The following is a 17199-nucleotide window of genomic DNA, read 5'->3' on the forward strand; positions in this document are numbered from 1 at the left end:
GGAGCTTAAAAAAATCCAACTTCTCTACCCCTCTTTTATACTGAATAGCAGGAGGCTCACAAAATATCCTCCTTTTGTCTCACCACATCCAGTTGTCTTTGCTGAGAACTCAGGCACTGTCACAGTACCTTACTTGGTTCAGCACCTTCTCCTTTCAATGAATACAGGATTGTCCAAGCATCATGCAGCCTATTTCTCTTTCTTTGCTGCCAGTTAGTTTTGTCTTCCTGAAGCACAAGAGGCAAAGAGGCTCTGTCCAAAGCCATTCCACAGTGTACTCTATATCTTTAGCTGCTGTGTGGCTGCAAGCCAAGTAGTATGCACAAAGGCAGGCTTATACCCTAAAAGCAGATCTCTTTCTGCTATGGAATCTGCAGTGACCCAGGCTGCCATGCACTGAGATGAACCTGAGAAACTTGTATGCCCCAAGCTAACTGCATGCAGACTATACACAACTTGTTTATGAGCTGGGGTATGTTTGCAGGCTATACCTTTCATCATAGGAATGCTAAATAGCCCTTCATCTTTTAAGCAACCGAAGTGATATAGAGGACTGTAGCTTTTAATCTTTTGCTGATGGTACTGAAAGTTCTCTCAATGTTTGGAATAAAGGAGTCCCTTCCCTTTAGACCCTATTCAACCAGCCTGTCTGTTTGTGTTAATAGCCCCCATAGACTGGTACTGGGGAATTAATGTCCACAAATGTATTTGGAAACACGTAAATGAAAATCAAATCATCAAGCTTGACAAGTATTTCAGATTCTTAGGTACCAAGAGTTTTCCATCCTTCCTTAACACTCTACAAGACTCAGTAAACTACAGTACATCCTTGGTAATAACCAGGGCTATGCACAGCCCCACCCCGATTCGGTCCCCTCCCCCATCAGGCCAACCTGACCCAGGGACTACCTGCTCCACCCCAGATCCAGTCCCAAATTAGTTAGGGCTGGGGGACAGGGCTAATGTTTAATTAGCTTTTTTTAAAAAAATCCTAATTAAACATATGGATGGGAAGAGGATGGGGGAAAGAGACACTGGGTTTCTTTCCTCCCCCAACTGACAGCAAGGGAGGTTCAATTCTACAGGGTGCTGCTTTGCAAGGATGTTCCCTGCAGAGAATGGAGCCATCAATCAAGAGCGTGGTGCTTCAGGCGTGGGATGTTAGACAGGAAGGAGAGTCAGGTAGTTTCAGGCTCCTACCTTTTCTGGGAAGAAGGTAGGTCTCAGTCTTTTGGTGGGCTTTCCCCCTCTCCTTCCTGTCTGATGCTCTGCCACCTGGTCTGCCCGATCTGCTGTACGGTGATCCAAGGCTATCTGAACCCAATTCAACTGATGCCCAGAACCCACCAAATCCGCCCAATTCAGTGGGCCTCAGCTAGATCTGGTGCACAGCTCTAGTAATAACAACCTTGGTATTAATTTGTGTAAAGAGTAGAAAAAGTCATGGACTTCATGATTTCTAATAGAGATTAGTGCTAAACTGCCAAACACTCTGAAGTTTTTACAAAGTTTAATTTATCTCATCTACCACAGACTTCTCACTTGAATCCACTGGCATATACATGCAGAAACTGATTCCGTGCACACAGATCAGAACTAACACTCTGTCAGCGAGCTGTAGAAGGAAGAGGCTTAATCTATCTCCCCACTCCTTTCTGAAATAGCCAATAGTCAGGATTTTCATTATTAAAAAGGAGTCTATGCAGTCTTGGCTACTGGATAGGAAAGGGGAACTCTGCTTAGGGTGAGGGACCACTGCTTAGTGGCAAAACATGCTTTACCCGCAAAAGGTCTCAGCTTCGATTCCTGGCATCTCCAGGCATAGGGCTGGGAAAGGACTCCTGCCTGGATCCTGAGGAATCACTGCCAGTCACAATGAACAATAGTGGGGCAAATTGACAAATAAATCAGTGCTCTGTGTTTCTATTTGTGCATAGCATCTAGTCACAAATGTAGTTCCCTGTCTGTGTAGGGATACAAGCACAGAAGCCTATTTCTGTGCACATACTGCCCCTAGCTGGATTGAGATGAACATTTTTGCACAGTATACTGTAGTTAAAAAAAAAAAGGAAATGGACTGCAAGTTGATCCCGATTTATGGCGACTCTATGAATAGGGTTTTCATGGTAAGCGGTATTCAGAGATGGTTTACCATTGTCTTCCTCTGAGGCTGAGAGGCAGTGACTGGCCCAAGGTCACCCAGTGAGCTTCATGGCTGTGTGGGGATTCGAACCCTGGTCTCCCAAGTCATAGTCCAACACCTTAACTAGTACACCACACTGGCTCTCACTATAGTAAAAACATGCCCCATAAGATCTGCCTATAAAATTAGGGCTTACTTGGGTATTCCTTTACTCCATCAATCCATTAGGGTACAATCTCTGGAGAGCTATGTAAATTAGAGATCATAGTAGTATATTGATATACTTGAGAGCAAAACATGAATGCTAATGTATTGTTAAATCACATTTCAGGAATTAAATAGCCTCAAGGGGAAGAATACACTGTTATTCTTTTATCATTAATTTTTATGTTACATTTATTTCAGAACTTCCAACAGACTCAACAGAAGATTTTGAGAGAGATTTTTCTTTCCTGGATAATTTACCAAGCCCCAGTTCTTCAAGCAGAAGAAATATTACCCAGGAATGTCACACTATGTTTGATAGTCCTTGTATGGATTTCCCTGTTCAGGGACCTGCGGCAGAGGTAGAATCCCTAGCTAATTCACCTGGATATCTGCCTTCGCAACTTCTTGATTTTGGCCTTCATACTGCTGGGGGCTTCAGTAGTGAGTATTGGGGAAATGGGCTTGTTTGTTTGTTTTCACTGCAAAAGGCACATGGTAAATTGAATGACTCCTACTGAGCCCAAGAATAAGAAGACTGAACTAAACAAAGTATATTCAGGAGCAAAATATTAACGTACATTTCACTTTCATTAATACCTACCCATCTTGCCATGAACTTGGTTTGGTTTTCATGATTGTTTTCCATCCATTTAGTTTAGGTGGCCAGACTTGCTAATTTTCAGCGATAGGATCATGCATTCCCAGACAACTTTTTGGAACACTCTTCTGAAAGGTGATATTAGCAACATCACAGAGTTAGTGGATAGCATTACGATGAATACTGTTTAGAATCTGGTGCTTTTTGGAAGGAGGTCACAGAGAGCATAACAGATTGTTCCTTTACTGGTTACCAGCTTACTCTTAGATTCAATTCAAGCCTTCAAAGCATTGGCTATTACCTATATAAATCCGAAAGTAGCCTGGCCCAATTATTTCTATGTCAGGGAACACCTTCTTTCATAAGAGGCTCCCTGTTTGTTGAGATTGTTCCATGTTTATGTGAGATTAGATCTGTTTCACTAAAATGACACTGCAACTTCAAAATCTTTTTCTGAATCCAGCCATATTAGTGTTGGAAGTAAAGCACCAATGCTTGTGACAAGTAACCTGAACCAGTTGGGGGACAACAGACAGAAAGCCAATCTGTTCACCCTTGCTAATTCCTTCTTTAGTAATTACTTGTTGATATGTAGATTTTTTTCAGGCTTTACTTCCTTATTCCTTGTGAGAGGTAGGTTTAACCTCATGACTTAATAATGGCCATATGTATGTCTGCACTCAAAATGGCTTTATTTCCCAGGAGTAATAAAGTTTCTTTATTCTTTCAATCACCAGCGTTATCAGACTGTTCATTTTTGCACTCCGCAGCTATATATACCAAACTTCAATTATTAGATCATTGTAGTTTTATTAAGCAAGTTAAAACTTTCCCATTTTGCTAGGCTTTTAGATGGATAGTTGCTGTATGCAGCTGATTTATTCTTTGCTTATATATGGTCTGTTTTAATTATGGTCTTGTAGTAGTAAGTATAGAATATACAAAATGCATACAAATTATAATTGTTTCTGCAATTATTATTTAACTGTAAATGTATTTTTATTATTTGTTTATTTATATAATGCCATTTATATAATGCCATGGAGCTTTACAAAGAATGAGAGGACAGGTCCCTGCCCTAAGGGATTTATCATCTCCAAATAAGCACAAGGGAGAGGACAGAGGAAGGGGTGGGAAATGGAGTCAGGAGCAGAAAGGAAGAACATGCTTTTTTGGAAGGGGGGGTTACAAACACATGGGGTTAGTCACCATGGGGATGGAAACTTGGTCATTGTGGCAAAGCCTTCATGGAAAAGGTGAGCTTTGAAGCAAGGCATTCTGAGAGGTTGTTCCATGCATTAAAAAGGCAGCAAGGTAAAAAATGTGGAGTTGTTTGAGGGAATAGATCTTTGAACGGCTGAGAGTGAGGGAGCTGGATGAGTAAAGGTGAAGATTAGAGGGCAAGGCCATAGACAGTTTTAATGGTGAGACCACAAAGCATGTGCATGAGTTGGGGAGTGGTCAGGATGTCAGTGTAGGGAATGGGGCATCATATGGTCTGATAAATTATAAAAGTGAATGAGTGATGGAGAGGGGTGAGGGGACCCAGGTCTCATTGGTCTCATTCACATGTAACAGTGAACTATAGTTAATCTGGGCCATTTTGCTTATGCACACTAGTGCATAACAGAAACAAACCATGACTCCTTGCGTAACATTATGTCCAAACTGGGGACTGTGATTTGTTTCACTCAAGCAAACCACAATCTGCAAACCAAGAACAAATCTTGGCTTACAGATGGTTTGTTTAAATGGAGAAAAAAACATGATCCCTGATTCAGACAGAATGCTAAGTCAGGAATTGTGGTTTGTTTCTCCAACATGTTTGTGGGGAGAAGCAAACTGGCCCAGATTAGCATGTTCATAACTTACTATGACTTGTGAACTGGACCACTGGAAGACCAGGGAGAAGAAGACTGCAGATGTCAAGGCAAAAGATCATGAGGATGTGAACCAGAGTTACTGTGTCTAATTAGGGCAATCTTCCTATTTTTTCTCCTGGAGGTTGGATCTCACAGTCAGAATTTCTAGATCCATTTTCCAAATCGATGCTTGAGAATCAGCCAGGACCTTCACATAGCTCACCAAAGATACCACAAAAGTGTAAGTTAAGAGAATATGTAGCTTCTGAAAAGTAAGACGACTCTGACCACCTTAATGTATCTGGGTTCTTCTGGTCAGAAATCAATTCTTTGAATAGAAACTGGAAGTGCAAGTTTTAGGGGGGGAAATACAAATACTGATGTCTTTTCCTCTAAGTATGGAATATAAGCTACTTGCTAGGGGGGCATTAAATGGCACAAGGAGAAAGGAAACTCTTCTGCCCCCATTCTGGTCTTCCACTTTAAATTACAGCCGCAGCACCTGCATTGTATGAAGAAAATTTCCCCAACAAATAATAATAGAATTACATGTAATACAACTGGCTTGCAATAGTAAACATACAACTTAGTTCGCTGTCCACTGACTTTGATTCTTAGCAACCCTAATTGCTCATTAATTAACCTGAAGGAACAAGATTTCTGAGTAGCTAGTTTATTTCTTAAAAGGTTTATCTAGGTCAAACAATGAAGTAATTTCCTTTTACCATATTTCAGCTGTCAAGGAGACTAGTAGTCAAGACATGTCAGCATGGTTCAGTGCATTTGCTGACCTGGATTCCCTTTCAAATCCAGATACTATTGGACGCTCAGATGATGATCTCCTTGCTGCATGATTAAGTGAAACCCAGCAGATAAACTTATCTAGTATCAAACTACAGTGTCCTTCAAGGAGAGACATTAAGACTTTGTTGCAGTCATCATCACAGATAAAGAACATCAATGTCAGCATATAAATAATATCAAGAAGGGTAAAGACCACCTATGTTTCATGGGTATTTTCAATGCTATGAAAGCTTATTCATTACTATTGCAGAAATATCTTACAATTAATTTGCCTCTGAATAGAGTGATAAATACAAGATTTTACTCATAATTTCCAGAAATGAAAGTCATAAGTCATAAGCAGCTGGGCAAACCAATATCTTTACTATTATAATATAATATTTCTGGACCTTTTTAACCCAGTAGATAGTTAATAATCCTTACATTGCATACACTGCTTACTTTTAAAGGATTTTTAAGTAGTAGGACAGATCATCCAGAACTCTTGCAGCTGCCAAAGTTCAGTTTGTTAAGAGGCCAAACTTAGAGACCCCAAGCCCTTTATAATTGGAAAATTTGCATTTGGGGGGTTATTAGGATGAGAAAAGTGGGGGTAAGTGCTTCCTTGCCAGTGTTTCCTTGTTCCTAATTTCACCTCCAAGTTGCTTTCCCCTGAAGAGTTAGGGATACATGCTTATCCAGATCTGTAACTCTTCAGAGAAAAATTGCTAGGAGACTTATTTGATATGGGGAAAGGGTTGAGAACCCCTCCCTCTGCTGCTTCTCTGGTCTAGGTTACCCCACCTGAAGTGGCTTTTACAGTTTAAAAAGGGATGTCAGGTGATGTTCCTCAATCTTCTTGTAATGCCTAGCTTGGCCCTAAGCAAGAGTACAACTGAAAAGTTTTAAAGGAACCAGAACCCTCCATTAGTTACCGGCATAATGTCTTTTCTTCTGTGTTGCTCAGTTACTTGAATCTCCCAATAACAAAAGCATACCTAGTTAGTCTGTTGTCATCCTTTTCCAGCTATATAGTTCATTATTTGGAAACTGATTTCCAAATAGATGTAGAGCCAACTTCTATATGCATGAAAATGTTAAAAGCTATACAACAGATTCATAAAGTTATATTCTATTGAGAGAAATGCACTGTTAGTTTATTATTATTATTGTGTTTGTTTGCAATTTATCAAGAGAGAATAAAAAATATTACAGAACTATATCATGTAAATTGTCACAATTGGGTAAATACATTTAGAAAACATGAGGTATAGGGTTCTATAATTACAAACAAAATACCTGGCAAGTTTCAGCTGTAGTTACATTTCTATTCAAGTGTTGCATTTACACCTATTTTCAAATCACATCTCCGTAAAATCCCCGACTAACTTTGTGGAATTCTGTCCCCATTCCTCCTTATTATATAGTACTACCCTATATCACAGGACTATTGGGAGGGTAAGAGACTAATGCAGTTTGTACAACTAGATGTGCTAAAGATATGTAAAGTTATACTTCTAGAAATGGTAACTATTTTCCCACACTATGTTTTAACTTCCCTTACATGAGTAGATAGAAAGACTCCTCACTTTGTGTGTCCCTATAAGGAGGCAATTTATATCACCTTCTTTGGGCACATTTATTTATTTATTTATTTATTTATTTATTTATTTATTTATTTTTATTTAACAAAATGTATATACCACTTGATTGTAATAAAATCTTTAAGTGGATTACAAGATGCTGCTTGTAACCCCTTGCAGTCTCCTGCTAACTGCAAGACTTAGTCTTCTTAACTAATCCTTTGATAGTTAGTAGTTCTAAAACATCCAGTTAATCCGTGCTATGCATTTTATTTAGTTATACGCCACTTTTCAGGCAAACCTCACAAAGTGGTTTACATAAAAATGTTAAAACAAGCAACAAATTGGGAGAGGCTGATTGAGGGCGCAATCCCCAACTCACATTTACACAGGGCTGAGTGGAATTGGGTGTGACGGATCTCCAGCTGAGCTGGCTGGGTCCTGGCTCAGCCAGGCTATGCCAGAGTAAGTCCCTCAGCCTGCCTAGCTGAACCAGCGTTCAGTAAACGCAGAGGCTCCTGAATGGCAGTTGGATGCTGCAGAACCTTATGCCAGCTTCTCTTGCGCCAGCACCACTTATGCCGGTTTCCTCCGAGTTGGATTGCTTTGTTAGTCCATCTCTATCATCTTTGATTTTTTACTTTCATTTATCAGTGTGCAAATAAGACCTTTGTGTGCATGAAGTATGGAATGTTAACATTAAGGATGTGATTTTAAGTGCTAACCATATGAGTTTATACAACTTTAATCAGGAGATGACCAAGAACCGTTGGTGGTTTCACTACTGAACTAGAACAAATTTCTAATTGAATTTGATAAACTATTCCCCAGTATCAAAGAATTGCAATTAAAGTTTTATCATCTTACAATATCAAATGTTCTGATATGTCAAAATAATGTTCAAATGAAATGTGGAAAAGAAATTTCACAGAATCTGTTTGGGAGAAAATATTTTCTGAAAAATCCACAAACCATGTTAATCTTCATAATCTGAAAGAGAAACGCTTTTAACACTACTATTGAACCGTTGTCTGGACGCGACAATGGACTGGATGAGCACTAACAAACTGAGACTCAATCCTGATAAGACTGAGATGCTGCTGGTGGATGGTTTCTCTGGTCAGATGGTGGATACATACCCTGTCCTGGACGGGGTTACACTCCCCCTAAAGGATCAGGTTCGTAGTTTGGGAGTCGTTTTAGACTCTTCCCTATCACTCGAGGCCCATGTAGCCTCGGTGGCACGGAATGCGTTCTACCAACTTCGGTTGGTAGCCCAGCTACGTCCCTATCTGAGTAAGGAGGACCTTACATCAGTGGTTCATGCTCTGGTAACCTCACGTTTGGACTACTGCAACGCGCTCTACGTAGGGCTACCTCTGAAGACGGTTCGGAAGCTACAGCTAGTGCAAAATACAGCGGCCAGACTGCTAACAAGAACTAAGCGGTCTGAGCACATAACACCTGTTCTGGCTCGCCTGCACTGGCTTCCAATATGCTACCGGGCCAGATTCAAAGTGTTGGTATTAACCTATAAAGCCTTATACGGCGCGGGACCACGATACCTGCAGGAACGCCTCTCCCGTTATGAACCGGCTCGTACACTACGGTCTACTACGAAGGCCCTCCTCCGGGTCCCGACCCATAGGGAGGCCCGGAGGGTAGTAACAAGATCTAGGGCCTTCTCAGTGGTGGCCCCCGAATTGTGGAATAGTCTCCCCGAGGAGGTACGCCTGGCGCCGACACTATTATCTTTTCGGTGCCAGGTTAAAACCTTTCTCTTCTCTGAGGCATTTTAATCTAAGTTATTTATGTAAATGTTGTAATTGGTATTTTAGATGATGTACTTTTATATTTGTTATATTGATCTTGTAATTTTATTATTGTATATGTTTCTATGTTTGCCGCCCAGAGAACTGTTTGCTAGTCGGGCGGGATATAAGCTGAATAAAATAAAATAAAATAAATTGTGTGAGCAGAAACAACTTCCACTTCCTCTCCTCCTACTGAAGCCTCCTCCCCCATTATCAAAATCTGCTTCAGAGGCTTGAGGGACAGTGTGGGATACAAGAAGTTTAAATACAATACAGTAAAGGCGCAATAGTCCCTATAAACCCTTTACATTTATGCTGGGGGTTCCATAATACAGAGTTTTGACTTGAAATTTAAAAAGATTAATAGAATGACAGATACTGCTCCATCTCTAGTCACAAATAGTTCCATCCGACTAGTTGTACTTAAAAGCAAATAGAAATGCAATCCCACTGAAAGCAATGCAGTGCAGATGGATGACATTGGCATATGGATGTCCAACCGATATACATCCGTGCTTCCCAAATCCCAATCCACAGAAGATGATTCATGTCAAGCAGGATCTCCTATGGTTTAGGGTGACAAAATATGGCTTGGATCCAAAACTACATGAATGGAACTCTCCTTGTGTATGTTCTCCCTACTGCAGCCTGGTGAATTCCTAAAAAAGTTACTCATGAGGATTGCGAAACCCTCTGGAGCATACGGAATGTGAGGTTGAAGGCTGCCATGTGTGAAAGAGCACCTTTGGATCCTAAACCTATAAACAACCGTTAAATCCAATAATTATACTTTTGAAGCTCTTAGATGGTTTGTAAAGAACAAGCACTATTCCATAATAACAAACTTGTTGCTTGGAGCTAAAATTGTTGTAGTTTTTTCTTTTTGGTGCAGTACGTTTATCCTTGGGCAGATGCTCTTGGAGGTTGCTGATTCATAGGGTCGCCATAGGTCGTAATCGACTTGGAGGCACATAACAACAACAAACGATTATCCTTGAGATAAAATTGATTTCTATAATCTTATAGGTACCTGGTTTAACTCACACAATCTGTGGGGTTAAGAGAAGAGAGAAGAAACATTTTTGGTTGGCACCATTTTACTGATTTTTGGTAGCAAAATTGCTACATACATTTAATTGTTTTTCAGTATTATAGAAACAACTGTCTAGAATTCATAGCATATTAGTATATAATTGTAATGGTAATGGTATTGAAAACATCTATTGAAAAATGTAATTGAAAACAAATGTAAAGACATGTAAAGCCAAGGAATTTAGAAGTTTATTTATTTATTTATTTATTTATTTCCATTTCTATACCGCCCTTAGCCAATGGCTCTCTGGGCGGTTCACAGCAAGGAATACAATACAATACAATACAGTAAAATAAAAATCAGATAAAATCACTAAAAAACATACAGCTGAGCATTTAACCACTGGGTAAAAATTAACTTAACAATAAACATTAAACATTAAGCATTAAAATGCCTGGGAGAATAAAAAGGTTTTAACCTGGCGCCGAAAAGATAGAAGAGTAGGCGCCAGGTGCACCTCATTGGGGAGACTGTTCCATAATTCGGGGGCCACCACTGAAAAGGCCCTGGATCTAGTAACAGCCCTCCGAGCTTCCCTATGGGACGGGACTCGGAGGAGGGCCTTAGATGTTGAACGTAGTGAGCAGGTAGGTTCATAGCGGGAGAGGCGTTCCGCAAGGTATTGTGGTCCCGCACCGTGTAAGGCTTTATAAGTCAAAACTAGCACCTTGAATCTAGCCCGGAAACAAATAGGTAGCCAGTGCAAACGCGCCAGAACAGGTGTTATATGTGCGGACCGTCTGGTCCTCGTCAGCAGTCTGGCTGCTGCGATTTGCACTAGCTGTAGTTTCCAAATTGTCTTCAAAGGCAGCCCCACGTAGAGTGCATTGCAGTAGTCCAATCTCGAGGTTACCAGAGCATGGACAACTGAGGCGAGGTCATCATTATCCAGATAGGGGCGTAGCTGGGCTACCAACCGAAGATGGTAGAACGCATTCCGTGCCACCGAGGCCACCTGAGCCTCAAGCGACAGGAATGGATCGAAAAGGACCCCCAAGCTACGAACCTGTTCCTTCAGGGGGAGTGTAACCCCATCCAGAACAGGTTGAACATCCACCACCTGGGTCGAGAAGGCGCCCACCAACAGCGTCTCAGTCTTGTCAGGATTGAGCTTCAGTTTGTTAGCTCTCATCCAGTACATTATCACGGCTAGGCAACGGTTCAGCACATTAACAGCCTCACCTGAAGAAGATGAAAAGGAGAAATAGAGTTGCATGTCATCAGCATACTGGTGACAACGCACTCCAAAGCTCCTGATGACCGCTCCCAGCGGCTTCATATAGATGTTAAAGAGCATAGGGGACAGAACCGATCCCTGCGGGACTCCACAATGGAGAGTCCAGGGCATCGAGTAATGTTCCCCAAGCCCTACCTTCTGGAGACGATCCACCAAGTAGGAGCGGAGCCACCGCCAAGCGGTACCTCCAACTCCCAATTCCGTGAGTCTCTCCAGAAGGATACCATGGTCGATGGTATCAAAAGCAGCTGAGAGGTCAAGCAGAATCAACAGGGTTACACTCCCCCCGTCCCTCTCCCGACACAGGTCATCATACAGGGCGACCATGTTCTGATTACTCTGATCATTAGTCCTATGACAGAGCTATAGGCTATTGTGGCTATAGGCAAAATCAAGCTGTTGAGTGTGGTATTCCGGGGGATTCCTCTAAAAAAATGGTGGGGGTGAGACAATTCAACCCATTAAACTTCATTCATGTACGTTAACACACCCTCTGGATGGAGGAGGAGTGAAGGGGAAGGTCACTGCTTTGCCTTTCCCCTGGCCTGGCCCGGCCTGGCCTTCACAGTCTCTCCACCAGTGGAGGAAAGGGAATTGGCTAGCGCTATGTGCCTCTCCCCCGTTAATGCCCCACCTAACCCTGGCTACAGGGCTGCTCAGCCCAGAGCAACAAAACAGGCATGATACACATCATGGGGCTTTTGTCTTGTGCCCCCCCCCCAGCCCCAACTTCCAATTGTAGACACCAGGCTCATAGAGGAAGTCCCTGGTTTGAATCCTGGCTACAACTGCACACGAGGAAAGGAGAAGACTCCCAAATTCAAGCACACCCAAGCCAAACAAGTAAAACACTCCATGGGTCAATAGCCTGCCTTTTGCATGGGCCACTGAGATCTTTTGGCCTCCTGATAAAGCACATGATCAATCCATTCCTTCCATTTTGCCTCATAGGCCAGTCCTACTAGGTAGCACCCCCCAATAGGCTTGAATACCCCTCCTGCCTCATCCCCACTCACTCCAGCTAACTCCTGGAAACATCACCCATCCACCCCACCTGTACAGGGAACCTGAGTGAGCAGACAGTGGAGTATTAGTGCCCCTGAGTCCCCAGGCTCCCTGCCCAATCATTCCCTCAGTCTGCCAAATCTGCCCCTTACATAAAATCCTATAGTTCCTCTCCAGTGTAATTCAAATATAAAATTGTGCTGTGTAAGAAATGCATCCCAACAGAAAACAGTAACTGCATCTATTCTAGATCCTAACTGCACTGAATAGAAAACCCCTATTAAAAAGATGGAATTTACACCCTATCCATGTGCATTGCTTCCCTCATCAAATTATCAGCCCCCCTCCTGTGGCTGCATTTAATTACAAAAAAAGTGAAATCTGACATGGATCTCCAGCTGCAATAGGTGGTCTGGCTTTAAGGATTGAGCTCCAAAGGTATTGGCAAAAATGTCTCTTAGGAAAATGTACCATGCATTCACCTGATTTGATCTGGTTTCTTTCAGTATAGGAATCAAGACCACAAGAGAAAGTGACGCTGCTATTTCCAATAAATATGTATCTGCACCTCAAGAGGCTTATTGATTTCAATGGGAAAGTTAAAGCTGCACTAAGCTGTTTTACGGAAATCTATGGGGCTCAGAAGTGCATAACTTTGGCTGACTTCTGCCCAATACATTTAACTGCCTGCAAAATCCCATTTTCATTTGTGTCTTTATATTTTACTTACGTTCTTCACTTTAAAGATGCTCTTTATCCTCTTATAAGGCTTTAATGTCTGGAAGGGATGACTTGCCCTTTAATCTTCAAAGAACCTTATTTAATTGGTGCTTGCGTTCAAACAGCAGCCAAGGAACAACTAGGGTGTGGATCTTCTATTTCTTATTTATTTATTTATTTCATTAAGCTTATAGACCGCCCCATAGCCGAAGCTCTCTGGGCGGTTCACAAGACAAGAAATAGCAAAGTACAAGACATGTATCAATATAAAACATATACAAAGTTAAAAATTATTAAAAATTAAAACAATGTCAGCGTATACTAAACATAATTAATTAAAAAGCCTGGGTGAAAAGAAAAGTTTTAACCTGGCGCCGAAAAGATATTAACGATGGCGCCAGGCGTATTTCCTCTGGGAGATCGTTCCACAGTTCAGGGGCCACCACAGAAAAGGCCCTTTTCCGCGTTGCCATCCTCCGAGCTTCCCTATGAGTAGGAACTCGGAAGAGGGTCTTTGATGATGAACGTAGTGTACGGGCAGGTTCATAACGGGGGAGGCATTCCAACAGGTATTGTGGTCCTATGCCGTGTAAGGCTTTATAGGTCAAAACCAGCACTTTGAACCAGGCCCGGAAACAAATAGGCAGCCAGTGCAGACGAGCCAGAGTTGGTGTTATATGGTCGGACCGTCTGTTCCCCGTTAACAATCTGGCCGCTGCATTCTGCACAAGCTGCAGTTTCCGAACCGTCTTCAGAGGCAGCCCCATGTAGAGCGCATTGCAGTAATCTAATTTCGAGGTTACCAGCGCATGGACTACTGAAGCGAGGTTCTCTCTGTCCAGATAGGGGCGCAGCTGGGCCACCAGCCGAAGCTGGTAGAAAGCACCCCGTGCCACAGAGGCTATCTGAGCCTCAAGTGACAGGGATGGATCTAAAAGAACTCCCAAGCTACGAACCTGTTCCTTCAGGGGGAGTGCAACCCCATCCAGAACAGGTCGAACATCATGGATAATGGGGAAGGGTCCAGTTGCACATGCAGTTCTCCATGGGCTGCAGCTAGCAACATCTTCAAAAAGCAGCACTGCAAGGAACACAGGTTGAGTTTTAATAAAAATGTTGTCTGAAGCAAGTATTTTTGTCAAAACATTCCAAGTTGTCTAAAGTTTTTTTTAATTAAAAGAACACACAAAAACTAGAATCAAAGTCCATGTTCACAATCATGATAGTAATCAGGCATTGCAATCCTATACTGGTCTCCTTTTTTCCATGTGCATTGGATTGCAACCTGTGTTACACACACACACACTTTCATTTTTTTGTGTGTGTTGCCACATCGTTCCAAGCCAAAGTAGTTAAATATTTAATTTCTAGAAACCATTCAATTTCAAGAAAGGGTAAGAAATTGGCTTTTGCTTTCTTGTAGGACAGATTTCTAAATAATATCCCAAGTATATGCTTTAGGAATTTTTGGCAAGTTTTTTCCGCATCAGCCAGGCTAGTCTACTTTAGCTTTTTGCTAAATTCCTAGAAAACTGAACCATAACCATATCCAGTACTTGTACAAACTACAATGCTACAATTTGTCACTCATTTGTCCTCACAGCTAATCTTGATGTAACTATTTGTCCAAAGCCAAAGTGTAAGTTGCATGGCTGGGCAGGATTCAAACCTAGGTCTCACATGTATTAACCAAACACTAGCCACTGAACTACAAATGGCCAGCACTCACTTCTCTGTACAGTGGCTTAGTACAAAGTTCAAAGTTCATTTATTTACGGTCTGAGACCAGTACAACGCCACAAAATACACAATTAATACTGAACAATTTAAAACATTTGCAGGAGTAAAATCAAAGAAAATTAAAAGACCAGCACTCAAGGTTGTGCGGGCAATTGAGCTAGCAGTGCTCTACAGTGGGCAATTGCTGCGGCGCAGAATCTCGCAACCCTGATTGTTGTTTGGGGGTGTTGGTTTGATAAAAGATAGGTAGCATATAATGCGGGATCCCTGCCTGGGATTGATTGGATGATCAGAGATATAATTAAGAGGAGAAGATCCTGGTAAAAAGGGCAGTCTAAAAGAACATGTGCAACAGATTCCACTCTGCCTGCACCACAGGGGCAAAGGCGCTCATCCAAGGGAGTCTTGTGGTATCTGCCATCTAGGAGAGCTGATGGAAGTACATTAAACTTCGCCATGGTGAATGCCTTTCTAGTGGCTTAGTACACAATCTGTGCTCTCAGAGGTGCTTGGGGAGGCAGTCATCTCTTCTGAGAAGCAGCAGAGACTGGCCTACTAGGCTGAATGGGGCACTGCCCCACCAACCTCGTCTGCCCTCAGCCAGCCCCCACCTGGCCTGCCTTCTTACTTACAACCAGTCCAGGGAGTGACACTGCTTGTCCTCCTACTCCTCCTTAGGCTCAGTGTGGCCTTTGTAGAACTCAGCAGGGAGGAGGAGAATGGGGACAAAACTGGAATGAGTTGGCTCTGCCTGTCATTGGCTCTGGCTCTGGCTCCGGCTCCGGTTCCATCTACTGTTGGGCTCCCTGCCCTCCGTCCTACCTGTCCTGATGACCACCAGCCACCACTGCTGGGAAGGCAACTCATCTTGGCTACAGACAGTGCCAAGTTGTGACTATTCAAAAGAGGCTTCCCCAGAATAGCCCTCGTGTTGCTAGCAGGTAACAAGGTTTTGAGGAAATTCAGTTGTGCCACAACACAAACAAACCAAAACACAAAAAAAGACCAGTGAGTTTATTTTCTTTGCAAGAATTTCCTGCACAGCTTTGCATCTGGAGAAGGCATGCATGCTCCTGAGGCACACACGAGAGATCTGCCATGGATGGAGGGCAGCACTTGAGGATGGTCAACCTCTGGAGGCTAATGAATCCTGTTTGATTTCATCTCCTGTCAATGCCCTGGTCACTCTCTGGGAGTCTTGAGATGACAAAATTACTCCAAAATGTCCTCTTCCTCTAGATAGAGATGATTAATCTCCCTGGTTTATTAGGGAGTTGGGAGCAATGAAACATAGATGAGATGATGTCTGGAATGCAGGTGAAGGAACACTTGGAACAAATTTCACAAAACTCAGACAAGAGCTTAAGAGCAGAGATGAGGAACCTGTGGCTCTCCAGATGTTGTAGGACTCCAATTCCCATCAGCCCCCACTAGCATAGCCAATAGGCAGGACGTTGGGAGTTGTAGTTCAACACAATATGGAAGGGTACACCCCTGTCTTAGAGCCTACTTTGTGTCAGTGACAATAGCAAAGAAGCACAAGTTGGAGTGCAATGGTGTCATCGCAGTTTCATCCACAGCTTTTTTGAGTGTGGCTGACTTCAATCTGGCCAGCAGGTTGGTTAAATCCTTGGAGACAATTGTGATTTATTTACTAAACACTTCAAGGATAAAATCGTTTTCATTTGTAGCAACTTGGATGCAGCTGCATTAGTAAATGCATCTAGAGGACTATCTAATCCAGAGGTGCAGAACCTCTGGCCTGTGGGCCAATCTTGGCCCATTTGGGGGTTAAGTTTGGCCTGTGAGGCCATTTTCCACAAACCATCAGTGGAAAGGCAGAGTTAAATTCTACCTTGGCTGAGCAGAGACACACTGGTAGAGAAAACAGGATTTAGACTCCGTTGAGTAGGGGTTAAATCCTACTCAGTTTCGCTGTACACATCGGTACATAGCCAAGGCAAGCAGCTCCTTTTTTGCAGGCATTATAAACGTTATGGGATGATTTCCAGTTGATAAGGCTCAAAGACAATCACAAACTTGCTCGGAGGAATGCAGTCTACCATAGTCAACCTTTGTGCTTCCTGGTTCATAACATTAAACAGGAAAGGGCTGATCAGTTGCATCCAGGAGGAAAATGCCTCCTTGTGAGAGGAAATGGTCCCAGGTGGCTAGAAAGCAAACTTTCTTGGACTCTCAGGATTATTCCAGCAATCGGCCAGCCACAAATATACCATTCTAGGTCAAGTTGGTTGAATGAGTAGTTCCTGTACAACTCTGGACACTCTTGCATCAGACAGCAAGCACCTAGTTTTATTTTAATCTGGTTTCTAGCCTGGTTTTGACACCCTGATGGATAACCTCTAGCAGGACAGGAGTGGTGAGACCCTACAATTTTTCCTGGATCTGTCAGA

The 17199-nt window shown here is 42.5% G+C and overlaps 1 protein-coding gene across 8 annotated transcripts in view; it reads left to right on the plus strand.

Moving 5' to 3' along the window:
* Positions 1-12863, plus strand: part of ICA1L (islet cell autoantigen 1 like) — a 39351-nt gene extending 26488 nt beyond the window's left edge. For 5 of the 8 annotated variants that reach the window (XM_061607949.1, XM_061607954.1, XM_061607952.1 and 2 more), the window contains 3 exons: positions 2549-2791; positions 4953-5051; positions 5546-6761. In XM_061607949.1, the coding sequence (XP_061463933.1) occupies positions 2549-2791; positions 4953-5051; positions 5546-5664 (461 nt within the window). In that variant the 3' untranslated portion in view covers positions 5665-6761. Of the gene's footprint in view, positions 1-2548; positions 3643-4952; positions 5052-5545; positions 6762-12831 lie in introns of those variants that run through there. The other 3 variants (XM_061607956.1, XM_061607955.1, XM_061607957.1) reach the window with 3 other exon arrangements.
* The last annotated feature ends 4336 nt before the right edge of the window (positions 12864-17199 follow it).

This window comes from Rhineura floridana, chromosome 2, assembly GCF_030035675.1.
Source record: "Rhineura floridana isolate rRhiFlo1 chromosome 2, rRhiFlo1.hap2, whole genome shotgun sequence".
NCBI classification, from domain to species: Eukaryota; Metazoa; Chordata; class Lepidosauria; order Squamata; family Rhineuridae; genus Rhineura; species Rhineura floridana.